We start from the raw sequence: 24,840 nt of genomic DNA on the forward strand, positions 1-24,840 counted from the left end.
CGAGGAGGCAGATAAAGTTTAAAAATAGCCTACCACTTCCCTCCTCTTCTCCCCTGGACCACAATGGGTTCAGACGTACGTGACCTGAACTCCCTGCTGCCCCCGGTCCCGGCGGGCCCCAGCCCCGGCTGCCCGGCCCTGCCCGTCAGCACGGCCCCTCAGTGGACTCCTGTCCTGGACTTTCACACGGCCGCCTCCCCTTACTCCTCCCTGGCTGCCCCCCACACCTCCCTGGGCCCGCACTCCTTCATCAAGCAGGAACCCAGCTGGGGGGCCACCGGTGACCCCCACCACCTGGAGGCTGACCCCCACTGCGGCCTCAGCGCCTTCACCGTCCACTTCTCGGGCCAGTTTACGGGCACGGGGGCCTGCAGGTACGGGGCGGCATTCGGGGCGCCCCCTCCTCCACCGCCGTCCTCCAGCCAACCGCCGTCTGTGACCGCCGCACACCACCACCAGCCCCCCAGCAGGATGTTCAGCAACCCGCCGTACCTGACCAACTGCATGGACACGCAGCAGGCAGCCCGCAACCAGACGGGTAAGGCTGGAGGAGGAGGAGGAGGTGTGTGTGTGTGTGTGTGTGTGTGTGTGTGTGTGTGTGTGTGTGTGTGTGTGTGAATCACAAAGTATCATAACCCATTTCAGAGTCACTTTTTCTCTCAGATACTTTGATTTCATTCTTTTCCTTTTCACAAAGCTTCACTTTCTGTGTCTCAGGTGTCGATAACAGACTCACTGGTGCAGAGTTGTCGATGTTGCAGGTTCATGTCACTCATCTCCTAAATTGCTCATTTTACCCATCTGAGGTAAATCTGAAGCAGCGTAAAATCAGAGGAACATCACTCACGTAAAGATATTTCCTGTGATATTACAGCCGTATAAGTGATTTGAAACATTATTTAAAGTGGGTTAAACCGGCTTTTTGTGACTGCCTGGCATTAGTTCGCTCTGATTTAGTGTGTGACAAACACCAGAAACACCTTGGCTTTGTCCGATCCAAACATCACTTACTGAAGATTCCCTTTAGTTCACTGGACGCTTGTAAAAAGAATTTGAGTTTATAGGATGACGGCTGATAGGAGAAACCTGGACGGTGATCGCGCACGCTCCCTGGTCAAGTTAACTGTTTACTGAGTACTGTACATATGTGGCGTCTCTGTGAGCGTCTGCAGCAGTTCAAGCCTTTCTAGTTTCTGACTGTGGATATTGATGTGTACATGTGAACAGCTGCGAGTGCTGTGAGATGTAGGAATTCACATTGAAGCGAGACGGCTTGTTTGCGTCGTGCTGTTCGTGTAAACGGCCACAACAACACGGTCGAAGAAAAAGCTCCTCAGTGACTTTACATGGTCCATGTTCATGAACTTGTTTTGACCCTAAACTGTTTCACTTTCCCTAAAAATAGAGTCTCTGAGCTTAACATCAACAAAAATGTTCTTTTTCCAGGAATCACAAATTTTGTTGTTTTTTGTTGTTTCAGGATTATATGTAGAAATCAGAGTTTTGTATTTATTTAAGATATTTCATGCTCATTATCCTGGAGGTAAAACATTCAGTTAAATCCTATTAATTCCAGACTCCAGACTTTATAATGAAACTCTAGTATCATAGTGAAGGAGAAAGTTGATTCTAATAGAAAATCTATTGTTAATCAGGTGCTGGATACTTAGCAATAGGACGCCAGCTGCTGATTCAAATGTGGAGCAACTGCCTCAACACTCTCAGACAAAATAACATGTTCAATTCCCAAGATTTGGTAATTATTCATACTCATTATTTTCCTGCAATATGAGAGTAAAATGCAGGACTGATGTACAACACACAGGAGGAGATTTTTTGTTGTTGTTGTTGTTTCAGCTTTAATTAAAAGAAGAAAGTTATTCATGTTGAGGTGTTGCCGGGTTAATCCTAAATTTTCATTTTAACCTTTAAGTGTTACACATAGATATGATTATATATACACGCAATTATTACATATATAATTACATATATGCATAAATAATAATAACACTTGTGTGCCTGTGTGTGTATGCTTACGTTTTATTTATTATCTTATACTGAACGTCTAAAATTGCAAGAGCAGCGACAGTGTGAGTGTGAAGGAGCCTCTTTTTGTGGAGTAAAATCAGACTAAATCTGTTGAATTAATTTCTGTTTGAACTGAGCTGAGTTGAAGTGAATTCATTGTTCTTTGCGCTTTTTCAAATCATCGTTAGTGAATCTGCAACGTCACGTTGTGCAGTGAAGTCATTGGATTTCACTTTTTCTTCAAAAGGTGACACCACGTCGTATCAAACACCTGAAACCTGCTCGGGTTTTCTTGGCGATCACTTCGAGATCCCTGGTCTTTTCTCAGTTGGGACAATGAATGTGTTGGCGGTTTACCCAGCAGATTAATTAGTAATAACATGCTTATCAAGCAGATAATTTAGGAATAACATTTTGATGAAAGAGCTGAGCTGACCTCTGACCTGTTTTATCTGCTCCCGCTGCGGCTCGACAAGCACAGACAAACAAACCAACAGCAGGACTTGGGTCACACAGTAGAGCTGATAGCGGAGCGGGGTCACCCAGGGACCATCGCAGGGACCGTGAACTCCGTCCCACGAGGGATTTCATTCATTTTTTCTGTACGAGCCAGAACATTTATATTCCTAAAACGTTTATTCTTAGGCTTGTTAACAGAGACCTGTGGCTGCAGATAAAACACTTTTGCTTTAACGTTTTTATATTTTAATTACGGATGCAAATTTCAGAGAGAGAACATTTTTACTTCACACTTTTTACATTTGTTTTAACAGTTAAAGATCTGCACAGTTACAGTAGCAACACGTGATAACCCGTTAACTTCACTACAGCTTATGTTAAAGATAATGGACATAAAAACATAATGGTCTTGTCTGTGAAGCAGCAATAGACAATAAAAGTGTCTGAAAAGTATATTCTAAAAGGAACATAATGAAAAATAAGGAGAATATAAGTTATGGAAGATTTCTTTTCCACATACTGAAACGATGAGGTTGAAATTCTCCTAATCTCTGATATTTCAACACTTTGATGGAGAGTAAAAAAAAAAAAAAAAATCGGGGTATTTCCAGAGTTTTCCAGTTGAATACAAATTGACCCTCAGACACACACACACACACACACACACACACACACACACAGAGAGAGAGAGCTGAGTCAGACAGGGGTGAGTGGAAGATAAATGGAGAAGTTTAATGAGTTTTTTTTCTCCCCCCTCCTCTCACCCGCCGATTCACAGAGTAAAGTGAGTGAAAGTGTTGCATTTGAATTAATGAAGCATGTATGTGAGAGTGAGAGATAGTGTGTGTGTGTGTGTGTGTGTGTGTGTGTGTGTGTGTGTGCGTGAGGTTTGATTTATGAGAGTGTGTTGTGCCCTTTAGGTCAGCTGAAGTCATGACTCAGGTCTGGGGTGTCAGGCACAGATCTGTGTGTGTGTGTGCTGTGTGTGTGTGTGTGTGTGTGTGTGTGTGTGTGTGTGTGTGTGTGTGTGTGTGTGTGTGTGTGCTGTGTAGGTACTTTCATGTTCTTTCATAAAAGTACGGTCCAGACTCTCTTTTTTTGCTTTCAAACTCACAGAGAAAGAACACAAAACGGAAATGAACAAAGAGACTCACACACACTTGATAAAATCTAAGCTATTTTTTGTAGGTTGTCAGGTGATTAACATCCCAGTTTGATAGATAATGGATCTTTTAAAAACATTAAAAAATAAATAAATAAATAAGGCTGTTGATGTGAGTTTGCTCAATTGCCTGGACACTGTAACTGTTGTTGCAGCTGATTGTTCAGATTTTGTGTGAGACACCAAACTTTTGTGACTTTTTGACCCGAAGCAGAATCTCAACACTCTTCTCTTCTGCTCCGTCCAACAGCAGCAAATACTGCGGAACAACATTTCATCACCTACGTTTATTTTTTTCTGTCATAACTTGACTATGTGTTAAACTGTAAAACTATTAAACATTTGTTGTCATAGGCAGAGTTAGAGCATTCATTTGAAAGAGAAATACAGGTGTTACAACGAGAGAGAGACTCAAATCCAGTTTTATCCGTCTTGAATTGTTTTGATGTTTTTAAAAAAAAAAATGTATTGAGTGATGCTTCCACCTTAGTAGGAGATTACAAAAGTATTGACGAGGGAATGATATGTGATCTCTGATGGACCTTCCTTACACATCAGCGTGTCTGTGTATTCACTTGCTTTTCTTTTTTCTTTTTTTAATTTCTGTGTCGCAGGTTACAGCGCGGTTGCATTCGATGGAGCCGGTAATTACGGTCACACGCCGACGCACCACAGCTCACAGTTCTCCAACCACTCCTTCAAACACGAAGACGCTTTAACTCAGCAGAACACCATGGGTGAGTGTGTGAGTGTGTGAGTGTGTGAGTGTGCCAGCACCGTACGGCTTCACTTGAACGTACTTGACACACACGTCTCACGAGTGATTTTTCTCCCTCCCTCCCTACCCTCTGAGATCTGAGAAATCTGACAAAATGTGGATTGACATTGTGATGATTTCCTTTAACGCCTGATTATATTAAATCCAGAATAATTTGAGTATCTCTTTTTTTACGTTCCCAGTAGTAAAAAAAAACAACAAAAAACCAGAACAAAGCAGATCTTCATGTGTATTTAAAGCCACTGTGCACAGCTGCGTTTGTATGGCAGCCCCGTGGCCCTCACCTAGGGAGTGTCTTGTCCCTTATTCTGACGTCTCCGCAGTGACCTTGCCTGTCGGAGGTATAAATCAGCCACATCCTGACTCACAAAACTCCCTCGTCTCCCCCTCTTATCCCTTCTTTCATCCACCCACCTATCCTTTTAATCCCCCCCCCCCGCCTCCCCCCTGCCCCCATGCATGTTATTGGTAAATATTTAGATGTGTGTTTTATGAAGCCGCCGCTGTAAATTTCTGCCGATTTTTAAAAGATAAGTGGTAAAATTGGAGCTGAGAGGGATTTTTGGAATGTGGGGAAAATGTCGAGGGAGCCATTCACTACGCCGCTGGGGGAAGCTCGGAGAGAGGAACATGAAGCGAAGGATCTTTTATTTGTAAAAGAAACTGGCGAAAAGTGGAGAAAACGAGGAGAGGGCGAGAGTTTAATTAAAGGAGATGAGATGTGGAGGAAGTTTAAACTAACACTCCTCTGCGTGAGTCGTGGATGAGTTTACCTTCATCTGCAGACTTTATGGGTGCATATATAGAGGTACGAATTTGCACTAGTATTTTATAATTGTGTGTGTGTGTGTGTGTGTGTGTGTGTGTGTGTGTGTCCTGCCCATGTCCTACAGGTGAGCAGCAGTATCCTGTCCCTCCTCCTGTTTATGGATGCCACACACCATCAGACAGCTGTACAGGCAGCCAGGCTCTGCTGCTGAGGAACCCATACAACAGGTAACACACACACACACACACACACACACACATTTACTCACGGTCTTTGTAGATGCGTTGTGCACATGTCTGTCTTCAAAATCTATTTTTATAATAAACAAAAAAAAAAACGACTAAAGCTGGAAATGTTTCAGAAACCATTGTTGATTAATCCAGTGAAAGGATGTAGCAGGTTGGAACAGGATGTTCACCTTCAGGACAGGTCTGTGTGCCATTGCAGCTTCCTTTCTGTTTTTGTTCTCCTTTCCTCTGGCTACTTCTTTGGTGGTTTTTCAGCTTGTTGTCGCCATGAGAGTTTTCTCCCTGAACTGGTTCAGAAGGTCTGATTTCTGATATTGTTTACATGCTTATTAATAGCTTTCACCAATGCACACCACGCCTAGAAAAGTCATGGTGCCACAGAAGGAAGTAAAGAAACACTGGCAGGAAGTTGTGACGGAAAGTGGGTTGATTTACTCATCGTAAAATATTGAAAAAATATTTTGTTATTCTGCTCGCCATTAACAGAGCTGCGCAGGTTAATCATCATTATTTTTTTGTTTGTTTGTTTTTGTTTTGTTCTTTTCTTTCATGAAACAAAGAGATATTTTCTTGTAGGACAGATAACAAGCCAGAATGTATTAAGCAGAGGACAGGACAAAGATATTCCGGCTTTAAATCTTTATTTTCAGCAACATCCGCACACTGGAGCTTCTAGTGAACGACAGGACTTTAATCTGTTGTGATAATTTACAGGGAGACCCAGAGTATAGCACCGAATTATTCATGATGTGAATGAAGTCAGACTGTTGGAGCTGTCGAAAAACCAAATTTCAAAGCATTGCTCGCCTGATGAAGAATCAAAGGATTTTATTCTAATTACGTTTTTGGACATTTATTTAAATCAATCATGTGAAAAGCAAAGAAAAATGAGCAGAAAATAAAGCAACATTAGTCACATTAAAGCCGTTCGTGATTCGCTGTAGACAATGAACGACTGGAACGCTGCACTTCAGAAATTATTTCCACTCAACAAAGTGCTGAGAGGAAACCACAGCTATGATCAGCCTTTTGTTGTAGAATCGGCCATTGATTCATCGAGCAGCTCCACTGATGGGTCACTCTCTTCTTCTTCTTCTTCTTCTTCTTCTTCTTCTTCTTCTTCTTCTTCTTCTTCTTTTTCTTCACTGATGTGAACCTGAGAAGAAGCAATTCATGTATTTTTGCTGCTTGGTTACATCTTGACTTGTCGTGAGAAGAAAAAGCACATGTTTTACTAATTAACGCATTAATCCGTTAATGACGGATCCGTTTCAATTCAAGTGTCCCAGTCCGCTGTGACAGAGTGACAGTGAGCGCGCATGAACAATAACCAGGTCCCTGAATCTGAAGCCTTCCACGGGAAAGCCTGTTAGCTTCTGTGAGGAGACGCTAACAGAAAAAGATCAGAGCGTTATCAATGATCTAATGTTGATTTCTACATCCTTCAGTGAAGCATCGACATAGAAAAACTCTAACGTCACATCTCGTAAATGCACCGAAGTTGTTTAAGTGTGAGTCCAAAAACGCCAGGTGCAGCTGACCTCCAGCCACGCCCTGTCGTAACCTTTTCTCCTCTCCCGTCCTCCCTGCTCCTCCCACAGTTCTCGAGTAATATTACTCAATTTTCTAAAGAGTCAACATTTTGAAATTCCTGTAAATCTATTTTTGCAGGAAAACAAGGACACATGCGAATCCTATCTACGAGGTATTCAGCCGTGATAAGGTTTTATGGTCAACGCTCTTCAAGCGGCCACAGATCAGCCACATGTCACTCCGCCGCTCGTTACTCCCCGCTGGCTCACCTGACGTCCCTCACCCAGGTGTATATGAGCCTTCTCGTTCACTGCGACTCACTACAAAATAAAACCTCTATCGGTTCCGACTGAACGGGCGTGTCCTGGGCCTTCTTCAGCTCTTTATCATATATTGTGGGGGGGGGGGGGATGTTACACCTCCTCACTGTGCGCTCTCCAAACTGTTTGCTTGTTGTTTTGTTTCCAAATGAAACATTCCTCACATGCCACCGATGCTTTGTTTTCTATCTATGGAGGGACTGAAAGAATCCTCTGTAAATACTACAGCAAAGATGGATACTATGGTTTCAGTGTGTGTGTGTGTGTGTGTGTGTGTGTGTGTGTGTGTGTGTGTGTGTGTGTGTGTGTGTGTGTGTGTGTGTGTGTGTGTGTGTGTGTGTGTGTGAGTGAGTGAGTGTGAGTGTGAGTGAGAGAGAGAGATATGGGGTGGACATAAGCTGTCCTGTAAGTCTCAGTCTGAGGGTCTTCTTTGCTTCTTTGTAATAAACATAACTGATATCTGCTCAACACACACACACACACACACACACACACACACACGGCTGGGAATACTCATACGGGTTGACTCAGTTGTCTAATCTCGCAGCCTGGTACCAACAGGACTGTATTTACTCTACGGGCCGTCATCTTGGCCTGCTGGAAAAACATGAAATGAAAACATGCTGAGCTCTTATTATTAGAGAGAGAGAGCAACAGAGACACACTCTCTCTCTCTCTCTGTCTCTCTCTCTCTCTCTTCCACACACACACATACACAGGCAAAGAGACACACACTGGGTCTTATCATAGTAAGAAACAGTTTGAGATGCCTGAAAGTGCACAGAGTGGAGCCACAACCACATGATACTCTGAACGGTTGGAGTGTATCAATTAGTGAATTTACAACATAAACTTAATTTCAGTTTTGGAATTGATTTTGTGTAAATGTAAAATTCATATTCACCACAACAAGTGTTGTTCCAGTTACAAGAAATCTCTATTGTCTTAAAATAAATTGAATAGTTTGTTAAACATGTTAAATAAAAAACATCATGTAGTTTGGAGCATGTAAATACCATGTGAAAAAAAAAGCCTCTTAAAAGTTGCATTTTCCAAAGTAAAAATCCTAAAAACTCATGTGGATGTCCAATACTTTGACAAATACAATACCCAATACTTTATGATCAAATACCTGCAAAACTAATGCCATTGTACTTTGTGCTTAGTACCAATTTCCAAATGCTAGCAGGCTAATATGCTAAACTATGGTTGTGAACATGAACATTGTACCTGCCAAACATCAGCATGTTAGCATTGACCTTAGCATTTAGCTCAAAGCAATAATGTGCATCTCTGTGAGAGCGACCTCACAGAGCAACTAGCATGGTTAGCATGATATGAGCACCACTAGACAAATGTATGAAATATATGTACATATGAAGTAAAATAATAAATGTACATATGTAATATATAGCCTAAATAAATGTATATATAGCCTATGTATGTAAAAATTACATATGGAACCTATTAGTAATTGAACAATTTCATATATTGACGTATCTATATGTCTAGCTAATACAAACGTATGTTTATGTGTGTATGATTAGATATAAAATATGTAAATATACATCCATCCCAAAGCCTGACAGTATCTGTTGATATTATATATGTAAATATAAAAGATAGACATGTATGATTAAAAGGTATGAGAAATTATTAAGAAAATCATATATAAACAATTTTAATAGGTAAAACTTGCATTTTACTGTGGATATTTCGTATATGTTATAAACTTATATCTTCATGTATCAAGAGGGTGTAAATATATATGATAATAATATATCCTCTAGTAGTTCACATATATGACAGCATCATTCTTGATATAGATGTAATTTATTACATTTCTTTATGGACAGACATCAGTTTCAGTACAGTTTCTCTTCACATTTCCTTAATTGTCTTTCTTCTTCTGTTTATTCGGAAGAAATCGTGGTTTTCTTCCTGTGAACCGGAGAGGCCTCTCATGGAAGAGGTTGGGTGTTTAAATCAGGACAAAGAGCTTTCATTAAATGAATGAATGAATCCGTGATAGGTTCCATCGGTCAGCAGTAGAGAGGAAAAGCAGACACTTATTTATTTCAAGATGTCATGGATCAGTAATTAAACCTTACGCTCAGTGTCCATTCCAACAGTATTTCAGCAGAAATACCTTGTGTGCTGTGCTGGCTGTGTGCCCTGCTGCACTGTAAAAATAATAGCTGCGTAATGAGCAGGGTACCAGGCACCACATCTACCCTGTCCAGACCGCTGCAAGCCTGCAGGTGGTGTGATAGAGGGGCTGTGGTGTCAGGGGGTGAGAGCTATAAATCCACTGTGTGAGAGTGTGTGTGTGTGTGTGTGTGTGTGTGTGTGTGTGTGTGTGTATGTGTGTGTGCACGTGTTTGTGGCAGTGTGTGTAATCACATGGCAGGTCTGATTAACGATTGTGGAGTCTGCTGTGTTTAATGAAAGATGGCTGTTATGGGAGAATTCAGCTTTCTTGGTGTCTGTCTGAGACAAATTCTTTAACATTTTCTTCAAGTGTGTGTGTTAGTGTGTGTGTGTGTGTGTGTGTGTTGGCATTGTTTTCATTAGAGTGCCTCTGTTGAGGGGCAACAAAAGGCAACACAGCTACGCAAATACTCATACTCAACTCAACCCTGTGCTGGTAAATGACAGTCCACTGCACAGCTCATGAGCCTCTCTTCTACGTTTTGTCTTTCCTCCACAGCGGAGAAAATTTATATCAAATGACCTCTCAGTTGGAGTGTGTGGCATGGAACCCTGTCAATACACTGGCGTCCACCATAAAGAGGTAGGAACTCATCCATCGCTCCCTTTAAACAGCAGCAGTCAGTCACGTTTATGTTGTATAAGACATAAAGAGTAAGAGAACTGATCAATTCTGTACCACCAACGACAGAACTTAACACCCCTTGGAAATATTGTTTTTGCTGACATCCAGTGATTTTATAATCTCACCTTGCTGCAGTAATATAGAAAATATACTCCAGTGTGTACCAGTAATTACACTGTGATGCTCACCTTTGACCACACCGTGCCACGACCATCGTCCCAGGTGTGGTCGCAGGTACTCTGTAAGGTACAGCTTTTTCAACATATACCAAAACCATTTCTTTTTGAAGGCAGTCTGGCTCTTGGAGGAATGCTGATCATATTTTGAGCTTTAGCATTTTTGATAGCATAGCATGTTTTCCGATAAAACTGGATATTTCATTTATTTGAGACCACCATTTATTTCTGAATCCACATCTGAGCAAAGTTATTTAATCAGGCAGTCTCATTGAGATTAAAATCTCTTTTCCAACAGAGACCTGAGAAAATGAACAACAAAGATAACAGAAGTACACAAGACAAGCTAAGAAACAAAGAATTAACAAAAATATATATATATATAAATAATAAATCTCGAATAATAAAAAACCAATAAAGTTTGAGGGCAGTTTGCAGTTCCTTACATTTAAATGGTTCATAGTACCTAACATCAGGTAAATGTTTTTCTATTCTTTATGCCAAGTGAGATTCACTAAAGATTGAGAGTTATTACAAAAAATAAACTTGATTAAAATTAAAAGTATTCCAATGGAAAATGCCATTGTTAATGTACAGTATATATTCCAAAAGTACAAAATATTATTGACTAAAATGGCTGGAAAGCAGCGACTCTCCACTCCAAACCTACGAGCAACTAACAACCTTAGGATCGTCAAATGTCATAAAATCAGTCTCTAACATGACATGCATGTAGTTCAAAGTGCATTACTAGTAACACCAGAGACACAATGGTAATCACTCAAGAGTCGACCTTTATTAAACATAGTATATGATGACGAATCCACAGGCCATAGAATAAAGAAAGCCCTTCCTAAAGTCCCCAGAGGTTGTAATTAATGTTCATTATGTTCCACAACATGAAAAAGGTCAAAGTCACCAAAATAAAACGAAAGATTTATCCTCTTTGTACCAAGAATATCCACCTTGTCAGGCACCAATATGTTAATCATGTTGGGGGACATGTTGATGATCATGATTCATCCACTGGGGACCGTGAACATCCAGGACATTTGTTGAAATATCGCACTGTGGAGCAAAAATATTGATAGAAATCTGACAGAAAGATGGATTAATAACCAATCGATTTGCATATGCACCACAAAAGGGTACTGAGTAAGATCTCAAATGAGCCAATTTGCAAAAGAAAAAAAAATTAATTGCGCGTCACCGTGCCTTGCGGAGCAACACGGTGGTCAGCGTCTGTGTCGGCTCACAAATATACTTTTCTGCTCCGAGCCAACGGGCATTCATTGTAGTTAACAAATGAATGTGTGTGTGAGTGTGAGTGTGTCTGATAGAGACGCATGTGTGCACATGGATTGGTAGCAAACAGGTATGTATGTGTTGTTTGTTTTTTTGGGGTGGTGTGGTGTGTAGTGTGCATGTGTGCAGTATGTGCGGTTGCTGGGTTTGGCTTTGACTGTGTTGGTATTTGTCTCTGAGCAGCTCAGTCTGTCTCCCCCTGTCAATGCCGCGGGGCAGGAGAAGGGAGGGGAGGTGCGAGGGAGTAGTAAGGATTAGGGGGAAGAGAAACGAAAAGCAACAAAAGGAGGAGGACGGAGCCGGTAGAGATAGAGGAACGGGAGATGAGGAAGAGGAAGTGTAGGGGAGAGAGAGGAAGAGCAGATAGGCTGAAACAATGACCCTCACATCACCTGGGGCGGAGGTGTTTCTGTGTACAGTAAAGCTCCCTCTCAACATTGTAATAGCCTGATTTATATTAGTCACTCACACACTTTTTGTGTGTCTTTTTTTGTTTGTTGATTGTTTGTTATCAGTCAAGTTACAATGCAATGAATTGTGGGTAATTAACTCAAGTCTGCTGACTTTTTAGGAAGTATTATTGATTTGTTTTCCGGCCAAACGTCACATACCACTCTCATGTCTGTGCAGGAATTACTGTATGTAGCAAACTCCAGCAGCTTGTTAGCTTAGATTAGCTTAGTTTAGCTAAGCATATATGTTGGAAAACAGCTAGCCAGTCTCTGTGTGAAGGTAACAAAAGCCGCTTAGCAGCACCTAAAAAGATAAATAATTAACATAACGTGTTTATTGTTTGTTTAATCCATACAAAAACAGAAGGGTAAAAAAAACAAAACAACAGGATTTTGTTACCTTTGGACAGAGCAAGGTTAGCTTCTTCCTGTTTCCAGGGTTAGCTAACCAGCTACTGGCTTTAGCCTCATATTAAACAGACAGACATGGTAGTGGTATCAATCTTCTCATCTAACGCTCAGCAAGAAAGTGGATAATCTTATTTACCAAAATGTTGAACAATTTCTTTTATGGTTGTAAAGGTAGTTTAGTTCTGGTAGTGTTAGCTAGTGAAATCCAGTTTGCACTACAAGATCAACAAAGTCATTTCATAACAGCTTTTGTTGTGATGGTATTAAAGCTTAGTCTAATCAAATAATCTCATAAGCGTGGAGATTTGAGCTCAGACAGATTCACGTTCACCTGTGACGTTTCTCGCCACAAACTGCTGCTCGCACTAAAAACTTGTTCTCAGTCAGTGTGTCGCGTTCGGTGGCGACTGAACCCGCCACAACCCTCCGTCCTCCTGAATCACGCTGAGGAAGCTGTGAGGTGAATGGAGAGTTGACTGAGGTGTCCCAACTTGTACATTACCTGTACTAAAACCTGCACTCACCAAAAAAAATAAAATACAAATATCCTGATGAAAAGATGAATGAATGAACATAAGTAAAGAAGCATAGAGTGTAATTTACACTGCGTCTCCTGCTGACATAGTCTGTGCTTGGGAAACTCGAGGCAGACAAAGAACACCTTATGACTGCCTGGCCGTACACTGTACATTCCCACTGCAGCAGCACAGGATGCAAACTCCCATCCTCCTCATTTGGTCGGACAGACTGAAATATAACACATTTCATAGACAAGAGCTTTCTGTTTCTCTGTGTGTTATCATAAGAAGATACGAGAGGCAACACTGGCAGCTGTGTCACACAGAGCAGGTTTTGTTCTGCTCTTAAGGTCAGAGTGAAATACGAATAGCTATTTGTATCATAATACACTGTAAATACTGTAAATCTATAGTAGTGATGAAACGATTACTTTATTAAGTCTATTATCCTATCAAAATGAAACGATTTTGTTGAAACAAATGTTATAATTAATAATTATTTTGATAGTTATATTAATACTTTTCAAGCCTAAATGACAAATATTCCTCATTAGTTTCATTATATTTTCCTTAGTTTTTACTGCTTTTCTCAGTTTTATATCTTTGTAAATTGAATATCTTTGTATTTTGGACACTTTAAACATGTCAGCCTGCGCTCTGGGAACTTGTGATAGAGACTTTGCACATCTGTTTGCCAAAAAAACATTTAGATAATCATTACTAGCTGTAACAGTAAAAGCCTCAACATTCAGGAAATATAGTAGATGTTATTAGAATGAATGAATAGTTGCCTAATGAGAGTTGTTAAATGATAACATTATACACATGACTAAAAGTTGTCTAATGGGAAAAGGCTTTGGTTTGTCAGCAATACGTCAAGTGTTGTATTTATGGTCTAAAGCAGTGGTTCTCAAAGGGGATTCCTGGGGGTCCCCAGCAAAAAAGGGAATCATTTATTTTCACTGTAATTCCATCCAGTGACAGGATGTACGACTGTTTTGGTCATGGGTTTCAAACACTTTCTGTAATAAAACAAATAAAAGCAAAAAATCCATGGTCTAATTTGTGCCAGGTTAGGGGTCCTTGGTGTGAAACAGTTTGAGAACCACTGGTCTAAAGCCATGCTATCAAAAGTCGTTGAGATATTTAGTCTGGACTAAAGTGGCGGACTAACTGACCTGCATGCAGCTATCATTGCTACAGATATAACTTGTCCTGAAAGAGGACAAGAAGAAGATTAGTCCTGTAGAGACGCCGTCTGCAGCCATCCATACGTTACATGGTTTCATGAAGTCGACCTACACGCGTCTCCGGGATGAACTCCTCCTGTATATCTGCCTGCTGAGCTCGTATCAGGGTTTATTGTGCCCAAAGGGTCAAATGTTTTACACAAAACATACACACACATAAACAGAGGCACCCAGGGTTCAGCTGGATATATGGCGCTCTGACAAAAGAAAAAAAAATAAAACATACATCAACACGAGTTGCATCTCTACACTCAACTCTGATTCTGCAAATGATTGGTCTGTGTTTTGCATTAAGGGCCGTATGTGACAAGGTGAACATACTTGAGTAATGCTACCTTCCTGACCCTGTTGTACCTGCTCAGTCTAACGGCTCTGTATCTGCCAGTGACTGTTCCGCTGTATGGATTTACGGTATCGAATCATATCATTGCATCTTGTTTTCCGATGTCGGTCAGCTTTATGTTCATCACAAGGTGTGTGACGCGAGTCCATGTGGAAACCGTCTTTTCACCTGTGAGTTGTAAAATGATTTGGTCTGCTCTTGGAGCCGGTATCGTGGCTTTGAGGCAATTGTTCAAACTCTAAAAATGTTCATTTACAGTGTTGATTTTTCTAACTTTCGTCATTCTTCTCTCTTTCTGCGGCGGCAGCCATGCAGGAGGCTATGACAGTGACCCCAGCACCCCCATGGTGTACAGCTGCAGTACGCAGTACCGCATACACACACATGGAGTCTTCAGGGGAATACAGGTAGGACTTTAACTACATCGTCTGTACACGTTACTTCTTTATTCATTGTCAAGAGGTCATCGTGAGGTCACACAGACCTTCTGTAACTGTTACCACTGCACATGTTTACTGTCAGGACCCTGCTTGTCATACTGTAAACCTAACATCAGGGTAACAAACACCACAGGAAAAAACACTTCAACGCAGAAAAAAAACTTTTAATGAGTGGACTGAAAGAGATGAGTGGTGGAGAGGCTGATGCAATGACCAGGCTATGTGAAGAGGAAATACTGATATGTAGCAGAGCAGAGATTTACAAACACACACACACACACACACACACACACACACACACACACACACACGTCACATACACATTAAAAGGCAGCCCTAAAGGCCAAGAGGAATCTTTTTCCACAGATCCATTAGCAGTGGAGAAACACACACACACACACACACACACACACATAGGGTTACACTGGGTAAAGATACAGTTTCCATACGAGGATCAGCACGTTAATAAATCATTAGATTTTAATTATTGTCTGTCAGCGGCTCTAAAGAACAGGGAGCAGAGATTCTCCAGACCTGCTCTTAGTCCACAGCAGGTCTTTTTGAGATCTTTCGTTCTTTCTTTCTTTCTTTCTTTCTTTCTTTCTTTCTTTCTTTCTTTCTTTCTTTCTTTTTGGGGCCTGTTTCTTCATTCCCCCTGCTCCATGTCTTTCTTTGCCTTTCCCCCCTCTGCTCAGACAAATGAAGTGCACAAAACACACAGAAGAGGTCTGGCACAGCGCAAAACAATAAACAAACCCTCACTCTTATGCCTTTTAAAGTACAATTTAAGAGCTGTTAAAGTGTGAGATAACAGACTGAGTAGTAAAGTGATGCTTTTGTCTTATTTTTTATTATGGGGATTACACTAATTCTCAATCACTGCCAAAGGAAATACAGTTCACAGCTGTGGAATTTCATTCTTTATTAATATTAGTTTATGACCAGCAAAACGTATTACACAGCTTGTTGAAAAACTGGATCTTGTGATCAAGAATCAAATGGCAGAGTACTGAATCACAACTAATGTGGTCATTCTGCTCAGCTGTAATTAAGCTAAGTATCAATCCCTGCAGCAAACTCACTTTTGATTACTAGAGACAGACGTGTTGGATTGTTCAATCACTCAAATATGGAGCCCCAGAGTGTTCAATAAAAATGACATAAGTAAGGAATTATTGAAATAATCATATTTAATTGTGTTACTTAATTGAACCAACAAAAATAATGAAACCATTGTGAAATAATTTAAAAATATTTAAGAACTCAGCATAATATTATGATGTTTCATCGTTCTTATTTTCATGATACATTTTAATGGAGTTAATTTTTATTTCATAATTCCCCTTTTCAAAGTTTTTTCTTTTTAAAATTAATAGCATATAATAGAAGTTTTTCTCCATCACAGTTTCACTTCATGCCTCTCTCAGTCAACCACAGCCCATTTTAGCAAGTTCAGCAATGGCTACAAAATTGACCTAGCTAGCTCCTGTTAGCTAGAGCAAGTAATTAACCAACAAATGTTAGCAGCAGCAGTTAGCTGGTTAACTCAAAATCCTTTTCAATGCCTTGAAGCAAAATGTACATAAACAAAAATATCTTCTTTGTCTGTGGTTGGATTAGCCCACAGCTAACACTACAAAATAAGAATAATGAAATAACGTGGTAATAATGAGTTTTAATGATTTCTTAAATGATTTCACAATTTATATCATTTATACTGTATGTTTGACACAATTTATAAGTATAATTATTTATTCAATATTGAACACTTCTGGGCTCCACACATTGGCTCTTAATAAAGAATTGTAAATTTGTATCGTGACAGCTGGATTAACACCTGATGGGTTCATTTTGCATGTATGAAGACATTGCACAAGAGCCACAAGATTCACTGAATCAACAAAGTTACACTGGTAATGTGAGATGTAAGTGATCCTTCCTCCAGTATGTAACGGCTGTAATGTACTTATCAATAGCTGCTAACAGCATTAATTAAACCAGGGCCGACCTCTACGTCTGTTTTACCATTATGCTAAACAGAGAGGAAATGAAGAGCAGATGGCTGTGGGTGGGTGGGTGGGGGGGGTGGGGGGCTCTGGAGGGAGAAAGAGGAAAGTGATGGACAAATTTTTTAGGTATAGAGTGGTGTAAAGTGGAAACATCTGAAAAATGGCACAGAGATACAGGAAGTGCGACGAAAGTCCTGAAATGTCATGTACACGGTGGACAAATAGAAGAAGAGAGGAAATATTTATATAATATATATTAAATTATAAATATATATATATATATATATATATATATATATATATATATATATTATATATATATATATATATATATATATATATATATATATATTTTTTGTACAGCCATGTGTTATTTCCTGTTCTGCAGCAGTGTCTGCAGTGAGTGGTGGGGCTGTAATGGGGCGCTCTGGAAGGGGGTTTGTCTAACAGGCGTGACTAACAGCTCCCTTTGGGCTGCAGTCAGTCTGGGGTCATTTTACTGCTAATTCCCATCTAATGAATATATGATCATTTTATTATAATCATCCCCACGAGCCAGACACATCACATGTACTTATTTACACCCAGTAAAGATTTAATTGCCTGTTTTCTAAATTACATTTCACTGGTTCAATTATTGATGTCCTGGGAGAGTTTTTGTTAATTCTGCATTGAGTGGCTTGGCTTTAGATTAAAAGTGTGTGTGTGTGTTGTGTGTGTGTGTGTGTGTGTGTGTGTGTGTGTGTGGGTGTGGTTTTGTGTAGGATGTGAGGCGGGTTCCCAGCATCGCTCCAGCCATCGTGCGGTCAGAGACCAGCGAAAAGCGTCCGTTCATGTGCGCTTACCCAGGGTGCAACAAACGCTACTTCAAGCTGTCTCACTTGCAGATGCACAGTCGCAAACACACAGGTGAAAATGTGCTGTAACATCACACTCACTATGTGACAGCAGTATTGCTAGTGTCAGCGTTTCCACACATTTCCCAGGAGCACAGTTACTGTCACCAGCATGTTCCTTTTTGACTTTAGGAGAACAAACTTTTAAAATAATGTTTCCATTGGCTTCAGTTTCCTTATCTACTATTGCCAGAAAATACTTCCTGTTATGTGAAATAAAGAAATCATTTAGATTTCCAGTTAAATCTGAAGAGCAAAACACGGCATTCCTTCATGCTGATTTCTTTTTTTTTTTTTTTCCTCCACATTTGCGACCAGCAGAGCCAATGTTAACAGCTAGCCGGTGTATTCAGTTTGACCTCAGTAGTGTTGTGACTCTAAAGATGTTTCTCAGTGTCACAAAACTGTGAGTCTTGATCAGGCCCAAACCCAAACACACTGAGTTTACTGTCACAGACGAATAAGAAAAGCAGCAATTATTCACATTTGAGAAATTGGTAACAGTGAATTTCTGACGTTTTTCTTAAAACAATTCTAAATAATTGTTTAAAGATTTTGGCTGATACATTTTCTGTTGACTTACTGATGGATTAATCGTTTAATTGTTTCAGCTCTGCAGATATTTCTGTTATCCGTTATTATTCACAAGGACAGCTTCAGTATTATGGTCGACAAAATTAAACAATTTCACCTTTATACCTTTTTTCCTTTTGGGTATGTGTGTATGTTATCTGCCATATCTTAAGGGAAAAATAAGATTTATTTCAAATGTATTTAACTTTTAGTGACCTCAGTCTTGTCTTTTGTCCAGGGGAGAAACCCTACCAGTGTGAGTTCACAGACTGCGGCCGGAGCTTTTCCCGCTCGGACCAGCTCAAAAGACACCAGAGGAGACACACAGGTTTGATCATTTTCACTCAGTCGGCCTCTCTGTCTTTATTTTATTTTTTTCCAGTTCCTTGTTCTTTGCTCTCACTTACTTACTTTTGCCGTTTGCATGACAGCCATGTTGTGGACAATGCAGTGTTTTGAAGGGCACAGTTTGCATTTTGTGTACGGTGGTGCACCACACTGAGCTCCCCTCAGACGAAGTTACTAAAGGCTGGCGAAAACTTTGGAATGGCTTCAATACCTGCAAGCCTCTGCTCTACTGTATTTTTCTATCTCCCTCTGTGTGTTTGTGTGTGTGTGTGTGTGTGTGTGTGTGTGTGTGTGTGTGTGGGATGGTAAACATGTGTTTTCTGTATGTGTGTGTGAACTTGTGTTTGTTTGTGTGTTGAATGTTTGAACGTGTGTGTGTGGTGTGTGTGTGTGTGTGTGTGTGTGTGTGTGTGTGTGTGTGTGTGTGTGTGTGCGCGTGCATGCATACTGTACATGTGTTTAGGAGTTAAACCCTTCCAATGCGAGACGTGTCAGAGAAAGTTCTCTCGGTCTGACCACCTTAAGACACACACCCGGACTCATACAGGTAAAACAAGTGCGTAAACTTTTATTTTTCCATTTCTTCTTCATCCATTTGAAGTTTACATGTACAGTATACAGTTCAATCATGCACAGTAAAGACTCAAAGTAAAGTAATGTGATAGTGTTTGTGCATTCACTGAGCACCTTATTAGGAACGCCATACTAAAACAGAGTAGGGGCCTCCCCCTTTGCGCTCAAAACACCTTCAGTTCTTCTCGGGATGAATCCCACAAGACGTTGGAAACTTTCCTTGTGAGATTCTGCTCCGTGTTGACGCGTCTGAATCAAATCATTTCTGCAGATTTGTCACCTGCACAGTCATGCTGCCAATCTGGAAGCTGGATTTGGTGACTGAGGAAGCCACTGAAGTTCACTGAGCTCATTGATACGTTTGTGACTTGGTTCATTATTGCTGGAAGTCGCCATTATAAGAGGGAAAACTGTGGCCATAAAGGGATGCGGCCAAAATGAGTTTCCTCCGCAGGGTGGCCGGGCTCAGCCTTAGAGATAGGGTGAGGAGCTCGGTCATCCGGGAGGGGCTCGGAGTAGAGCCGCTGCTCCTCCACGTCTAGAGGAGCCAGTTGAGGTGGGGAGGTGTTTCAGGCATGTCCCACCGGGAGGAGGCCTCAGGGCCGACCAAGGACACGCTGGAGGGATTATATCTCTCGGCTTGCCTTGTAACGCCTCGGGATTCTCCCAGAAGAGCTGGTGGAAGTGGCTGGGGAGAGGGCTGCTGCCCCCACGACCCGGATCCGGATGAGCGGGAGACGACGACGACGACGGTCAACAACAATCCTCAGACAAGCTGCGGCGTTCAAACCATGACACCATTGCACCCTCACACTACCACTACCAGCCTGGACTGGTGACACAAGGCAGGCTGGGTTCATGGATTCATGCTGTTGACATTTTTCCAGTTTTCAACTGTCCAGTGTTGCTGAGCGTGTGTCCACTGCAGCCTTAGATTTCTGATTTCCTGGCTGACAGCAGAGGAACCTGATGTGGTCTTCTGCTGTCGTAGCTCATCCACCTCGAGGTTCAACATGTTGTTCATTCTGAGATGTTAGCCACAGTTGTAAAGAGAGGTTATCTGACTTACTGCAGCCTTTCTGTCAGCTCCAACCAGTCTGACAATTCATCTCTCTCATCAGCGAGGTGTTTCCGTCCACAGAACTCCCGCTCTCTTTTTTATCTTTCACACCTTTCTGAGTGAAAACTCTAGAGACTGTTGTGTGTGAAAATCACAGGAGCTGAGTAGTTTCACAAATAGTCTGACCTGACCTGACCTGTCACATAATCAGCTGATCGGATAAACAAGCAGCTGTATAGGTGTCCCTAATAAAGCGCTCAGTAAGTGTACGTCAACATGTATATACCATTACTTGATTTGTTCTAGTATGAACTACATAAATATTCTATATAAAGTACACTTAAACGTCCCATCCAGCTATCGATCAGTATGATATTCTAATGCTTCTGTCGTTTTCTCCGTGTCTTCTTCAATCCATCCTCTGTCCGTCCGTCCCGCCTCTTGTCTCTCAGGTGAGAAGCCATTTAACTGCCGGTGGCCAAACTGTCAGAAGAAGTTTGCCCGGAGCGATGAGCTGGTGCGACACCACAACATGCACCAGAGGAACCTCACCAAGCTCCAGCTGGCCATCTGAACTGTGTCCGGCCCATGTCCCAATTTTAAACTTAAACATCTGGGCTACATCTGCTTTTTTTTTTCTCATGAACACCCCCCCCCCCTTTTGCACCTGCGAAACCTGCCTCTGTAAAGTCCACAGTCCTTGCGGGTCCCTTGAAAAAGTTAATAGGTGTATACCATTTCGATTTTTAATAAGTAGATACCACAGTTTACACCCGGAGGCAAAATACAAATCTGTCCAAAAGTCGTGAAAGATTCTGACATCTGTGGATTATATCCGCTGTGGAGTGTGGACGAGTGTGGAATTTAAAGGATAAGCCAATATTCTGTATTTGTATTGTTTTCAGCAAATCCCATGAAAAGGCCAACAGTGTGTGAAAAACACAGTCCTTCATTCATGAATACGACCACAATGGTGACGGAGCAGGGACTCCAACAGGCTTTTTTGCTGCAACGTAACATCATTCGGTATCGTGCTGCGCTGGCCGGTTAAGTACATGGAAATACACATTCCTGGTAGATAACTTTATATTTCTACCGTTTACCTTGTAATCAAGGTAAAAAATGGGTCGTAAAATCCCTCCTCCTAAGATTTTTATGCCGCTGTGCAGTGTTCTTGCATCTGATAAAACCGTCAACCTCGTCATCTCACCAGTGCCTAGAAAACAGGCCACCACAGGCTTTTAAGTATGTATATATTTTTTAAAAGGCTAACTAGTTTTATAAAACAGCTGAACACTGTGGATTTTAGCAAACGTTATTTGAGCAGGAACAACACTTGATGGGGACTATTTTTTTAGCTGCAGATATGGCACTGTAGTGAGAATAGTGTATTTTCATTTCATTCAAAATAAATTACAGCCCATGTTCGTTTTAATGAAGGAACATGTGTGACCCGTTGATTGCGTTGTAATCGTTCCTGGACAATAGAGCTCTCTGGCACAGAGGAATAACATCTGTCAGGCTTTGGCTCCACAGACTTGTTAGTGGAATCATTTCATTCTTGGTTTCTGTCTTTTCATGAGATTTGTTGACAGTGAATGAAATACAGAACATCACCAGAACTATCCAATAAATAAATCTATAAAAATCAGTCAGCACCTACGTTCTTCCAGGTTCTCCCAAAAGAATTCACAACTGAGAAAAACATTATCTCATGTTTGTTTTTTTTACCAGTAAAAACTTTGCTGCTGGAATCAGACGCTGCGTTAAGACAGATGTAAATATGAAAATGTACACAGACCTCATTAGATCGACATTTACTTTGTAAAGTCCTCATGCCCGGCACTTCTGAACTGGTCCAAAGTAAACGTTGGTATCTTTCCATGTCAAGTGATGAAGAATCTGACAAAAAAAAGAAAAGCTTCCATCTTAACTGTAATGTAATATCTCATTCATCCCTGATTATTGTCTGTTTTCTTGCCACCAACCACCACCACGTGTACACGGAGGTCAAGAGTTGTGGTCAGCCACATTCATGCTGCATCCAGCTTAGCCTTCACCTTCTCAGCTGTTGTAAATATGTCTTATGTTGAACTACTTTGGGATGGTTTATTTATTATCTCTTCATGGACAAAAAATTGCTTTCACTGGATTGATTTAAAAGGAGAGAGGCGTCGTTCAGTGCCTCTTGTGCTCACGTACAGGACAGACCTCTCTGCCTCTTCCTACAGTATAGTTTTACCAGTTCAGCAGTAAAAGACAACGCTGGCTTTAATTTGAAAAGATCAAGTTAAGTAAACAGTTTGCATCCGACACCCTATGCAGTGTTTGCAATTTAAGCTTTTGGTGTTTTGTCTGGTCAGCATAAAGCATACGTTGCAAACACAAACATGCCTTTTTAACGGTTGCATTTAAAAAGCTGAACTTTTTTTGTTTTTGAGTAATGTGAAAATTGGATATTTTTTCTAGCAGCACTCTTTGTGGTAAATCATCTGAGTCTCTTGTCTCTATGGTGTGTAAATATTGCTGGATTTTGGCAGCGTTTTAGACACTGCAAGCTCTAAAATATGTCTGCTGGGTCACACTGGCTCTGTGGCCGGGACATTATGGTCAAGATGTAAATAATACTTCTTCGCCATGAGAACTGAACTCTTTCCATGGGGAGAAACATCTAACTTAACTGATATATTTTAGACTTTCTTTGGATGGATCTAGGAACTGTTTATACTTTCTTTTGTCTTTCTTTGATGTGTATTAATATGAGTCATAAAACAGCAAATGTCAGTGAAACATTTTGTACTCGAAAGTGTGAGATTATTGAAAATGATGGTTTCTCTCTGTGTAAATGTATTGTGACTGTTTTGATACAGTAACAGTTTGTCTGCGTGGTCATTATTTATTCATTTCTTTGTTGTTTTTTTAATATTAAGTCAACATTTATTTAATAGCCATACAGCTCACAGACAGGTCACGTTATAGTTTCAGCCCTGGAATATTAAAATCTTCACACACAGAAAGTAATATCCATGAAATACTGCTGGACTCATGACATGGATTTCTATCATCACAAGGATGTAATTGTTATATGTGAAATATGCAACTTAACTTTAAGTTCCACTATCTCGTAATATATATATATATATTATATATATATATATAAAATACATAAAAGTCTATGAAATATATACTATAATATTATATTTATTCATCAGCTGACCCTGAACAAGCTTCCCTCCCATAATTCACTAGAGAAGGTTTTCTTCTTCAGTGCAGTATATCATGTCCTCTTTATGACAAACAGCACGTCGTAATTTTAAATACTGTATTAAACATTATTAGAGATCAGGTTTGTGAGTGAGAACACAGAGGAACAAAGTTCAGAAGCTTAAGGCCATAATACTGTGCACACACACACACACACACACACACACACACACACACACACACACACACACAGTACAGTGGAGTACCATCCACTTTCCTCTCTTTATCTCTCACCAGATTCCTTGTTGCATTCCTTGGCGCTCAGTAAAAAAAAGGAGCAGTAAAGGCTGATAAAAATGAATGTGTTTTCTTTCAGCCTCTCTCATGCTGCTGCTTTTTAATATCTCTCATCCTTCTCGTCCACCATTAGCTTTTTTCAGGGTGGTCAAAATCCATGGTTTCGTTAATTATTTGTCTCACCTTTTATGACCTTCAGCTTCACAAATACTTACGAAAAAACTTTCTTTTTTTTAACAGAGGAAATACTCCTAAAAAAGATTCACTCACACGTGAAAATAACAATTCCTAACTTTAAAACATTCTCGACCAAGAGCCGCCACAGAATTCATGGTGAAAGAGAAAGAGAAAGGAGGCATTAAACCCAGACAGAGACATATGGAGGTGGAGATGGATAAAGACAGATACGGCAATGTTTCTTATGTGAACTTTTATCATCAAGTTTAGCCAAAGTGTTAGTGTAAATCAGACAATGTGTCCAATTCCCTCGGTGGAAATCCCCTGAAACTCCCCAGGGCTCTTGTGCTATATCTCAGCTGTCTGACAAGGCCTATATCTCTCATCTCTCTCTCTGTGCTGTGTGTGTGTGTGTGTGTGTGTGTGTGTGTGTGTGTGTGTGTGTGTGTGCGCGCGCATGTGTGTGTGTTTTGGTGTTTCATCTCTGTTCCAGCCTCATGCCGCTAAAGGCCCTTTAAAGCAAGATATCTGGTCAGTGTAACTGTAGTTTTGTCCACTTCCAGTAGTCACATTAGACGCTGTATCTTAATGTTCTATTTAGAGCAGATAGAGAAAACATGGATTTGGCCTCTTGCTAAATACTGAGAGAAATATCACATGCAGTGACAATCTGAG

The 24,840-nt window shown here is 40.7% G+C and overlaps 1 protein-coding gene across 4 annotated transcripts; it reads left to right on the forward strand.

Moving 5' to 3' along the window:
* The first annotated feature begins 36 nt into the window (after positions 1 to 36).
* On the forward strand, positions 37 to 23,360 carry wt1a (WT1 transcription factor a). 4 transcript variants are annotated; one of them, XM_056387499.1, is made up of 9 exons: positions 37 to 538; positions 4,264 to 4,386; positions 5,321 to 5,423; positions 10,008 to 10,091; positions 14,896 to 14,995; positions 17,802 to 17,946; positions 18,745 to 18,834; positions 19,318 to 19,410; positions 20,940 to 23,360. In XM_056387499.1, exons 1-9 carry the CDS (start codon positions 64 to 66, stop codon positions 21,059 to 21,061), a joined length of 1,335 nt encoding a protein of 444 aa, XP_056243474.1. In that variant the 5' UTR covers positions 37 to 63; the 3' UTR covers positions 21,062 to 23,360. The 4 variants fall into 4 exon arrangements, with proteins under 4 accessions (XP_056243474.1, XP_056243475.1, XP_056243472.1 ...); XM_056387500.1 differs by having other exon boundaries at positions 19,318 to 19,401; XM_056387497.1 differs by lacking the exon at positions 10,008 to 10,091.
* The last annotated feature ends 1,480 nt before the right edge of the window (positions 23,361 to 24,840 follow it).

The sequence above is a fragment of the Seriola aureovittata genome, chromosome 10, assembly GCF_021018895.1.
Source record: "Seriola aureovittata isolate HTS-2021-v1 ecotype China chromosome 10, ASM2101889v1, whole genome shotgun sequence".
In the NCBI taxonomy this organism is placed as follows: Eukaryota; Metazoa; Chordata; class Actinopteri; order Carangiformes; family Carangidae; genus Seriola; species Seriola aureovittata.

What these genes read in the sequence shown, in the direction of transcription:
- wt1a (XM_056387499.1), top strand. Translation starts at nt 64, where the DNA reads ATGGGTTCAGACGTACGTGACCTGAACTCCCTGCTGCCCCCGGTCCCG. An exon ending in AACTCAGCAGAACACCATGG is followed by an intron (nt 4,387 to 5,320) that starts GTGAGTGTGTGA and finishes CATGTCCTACAG; the next exon opens with GTGAGCAGCAGTATCCTGTC. An exon ending in GAGTCTTCAGGGGAATACAG is followed by an intron (nt 14,996 to 17,801) that starts GTAGGACTTTAA and finishes GGTTTTGTGTAG; the next exon opens with GATGTGAGGCGGGTTCCCAG.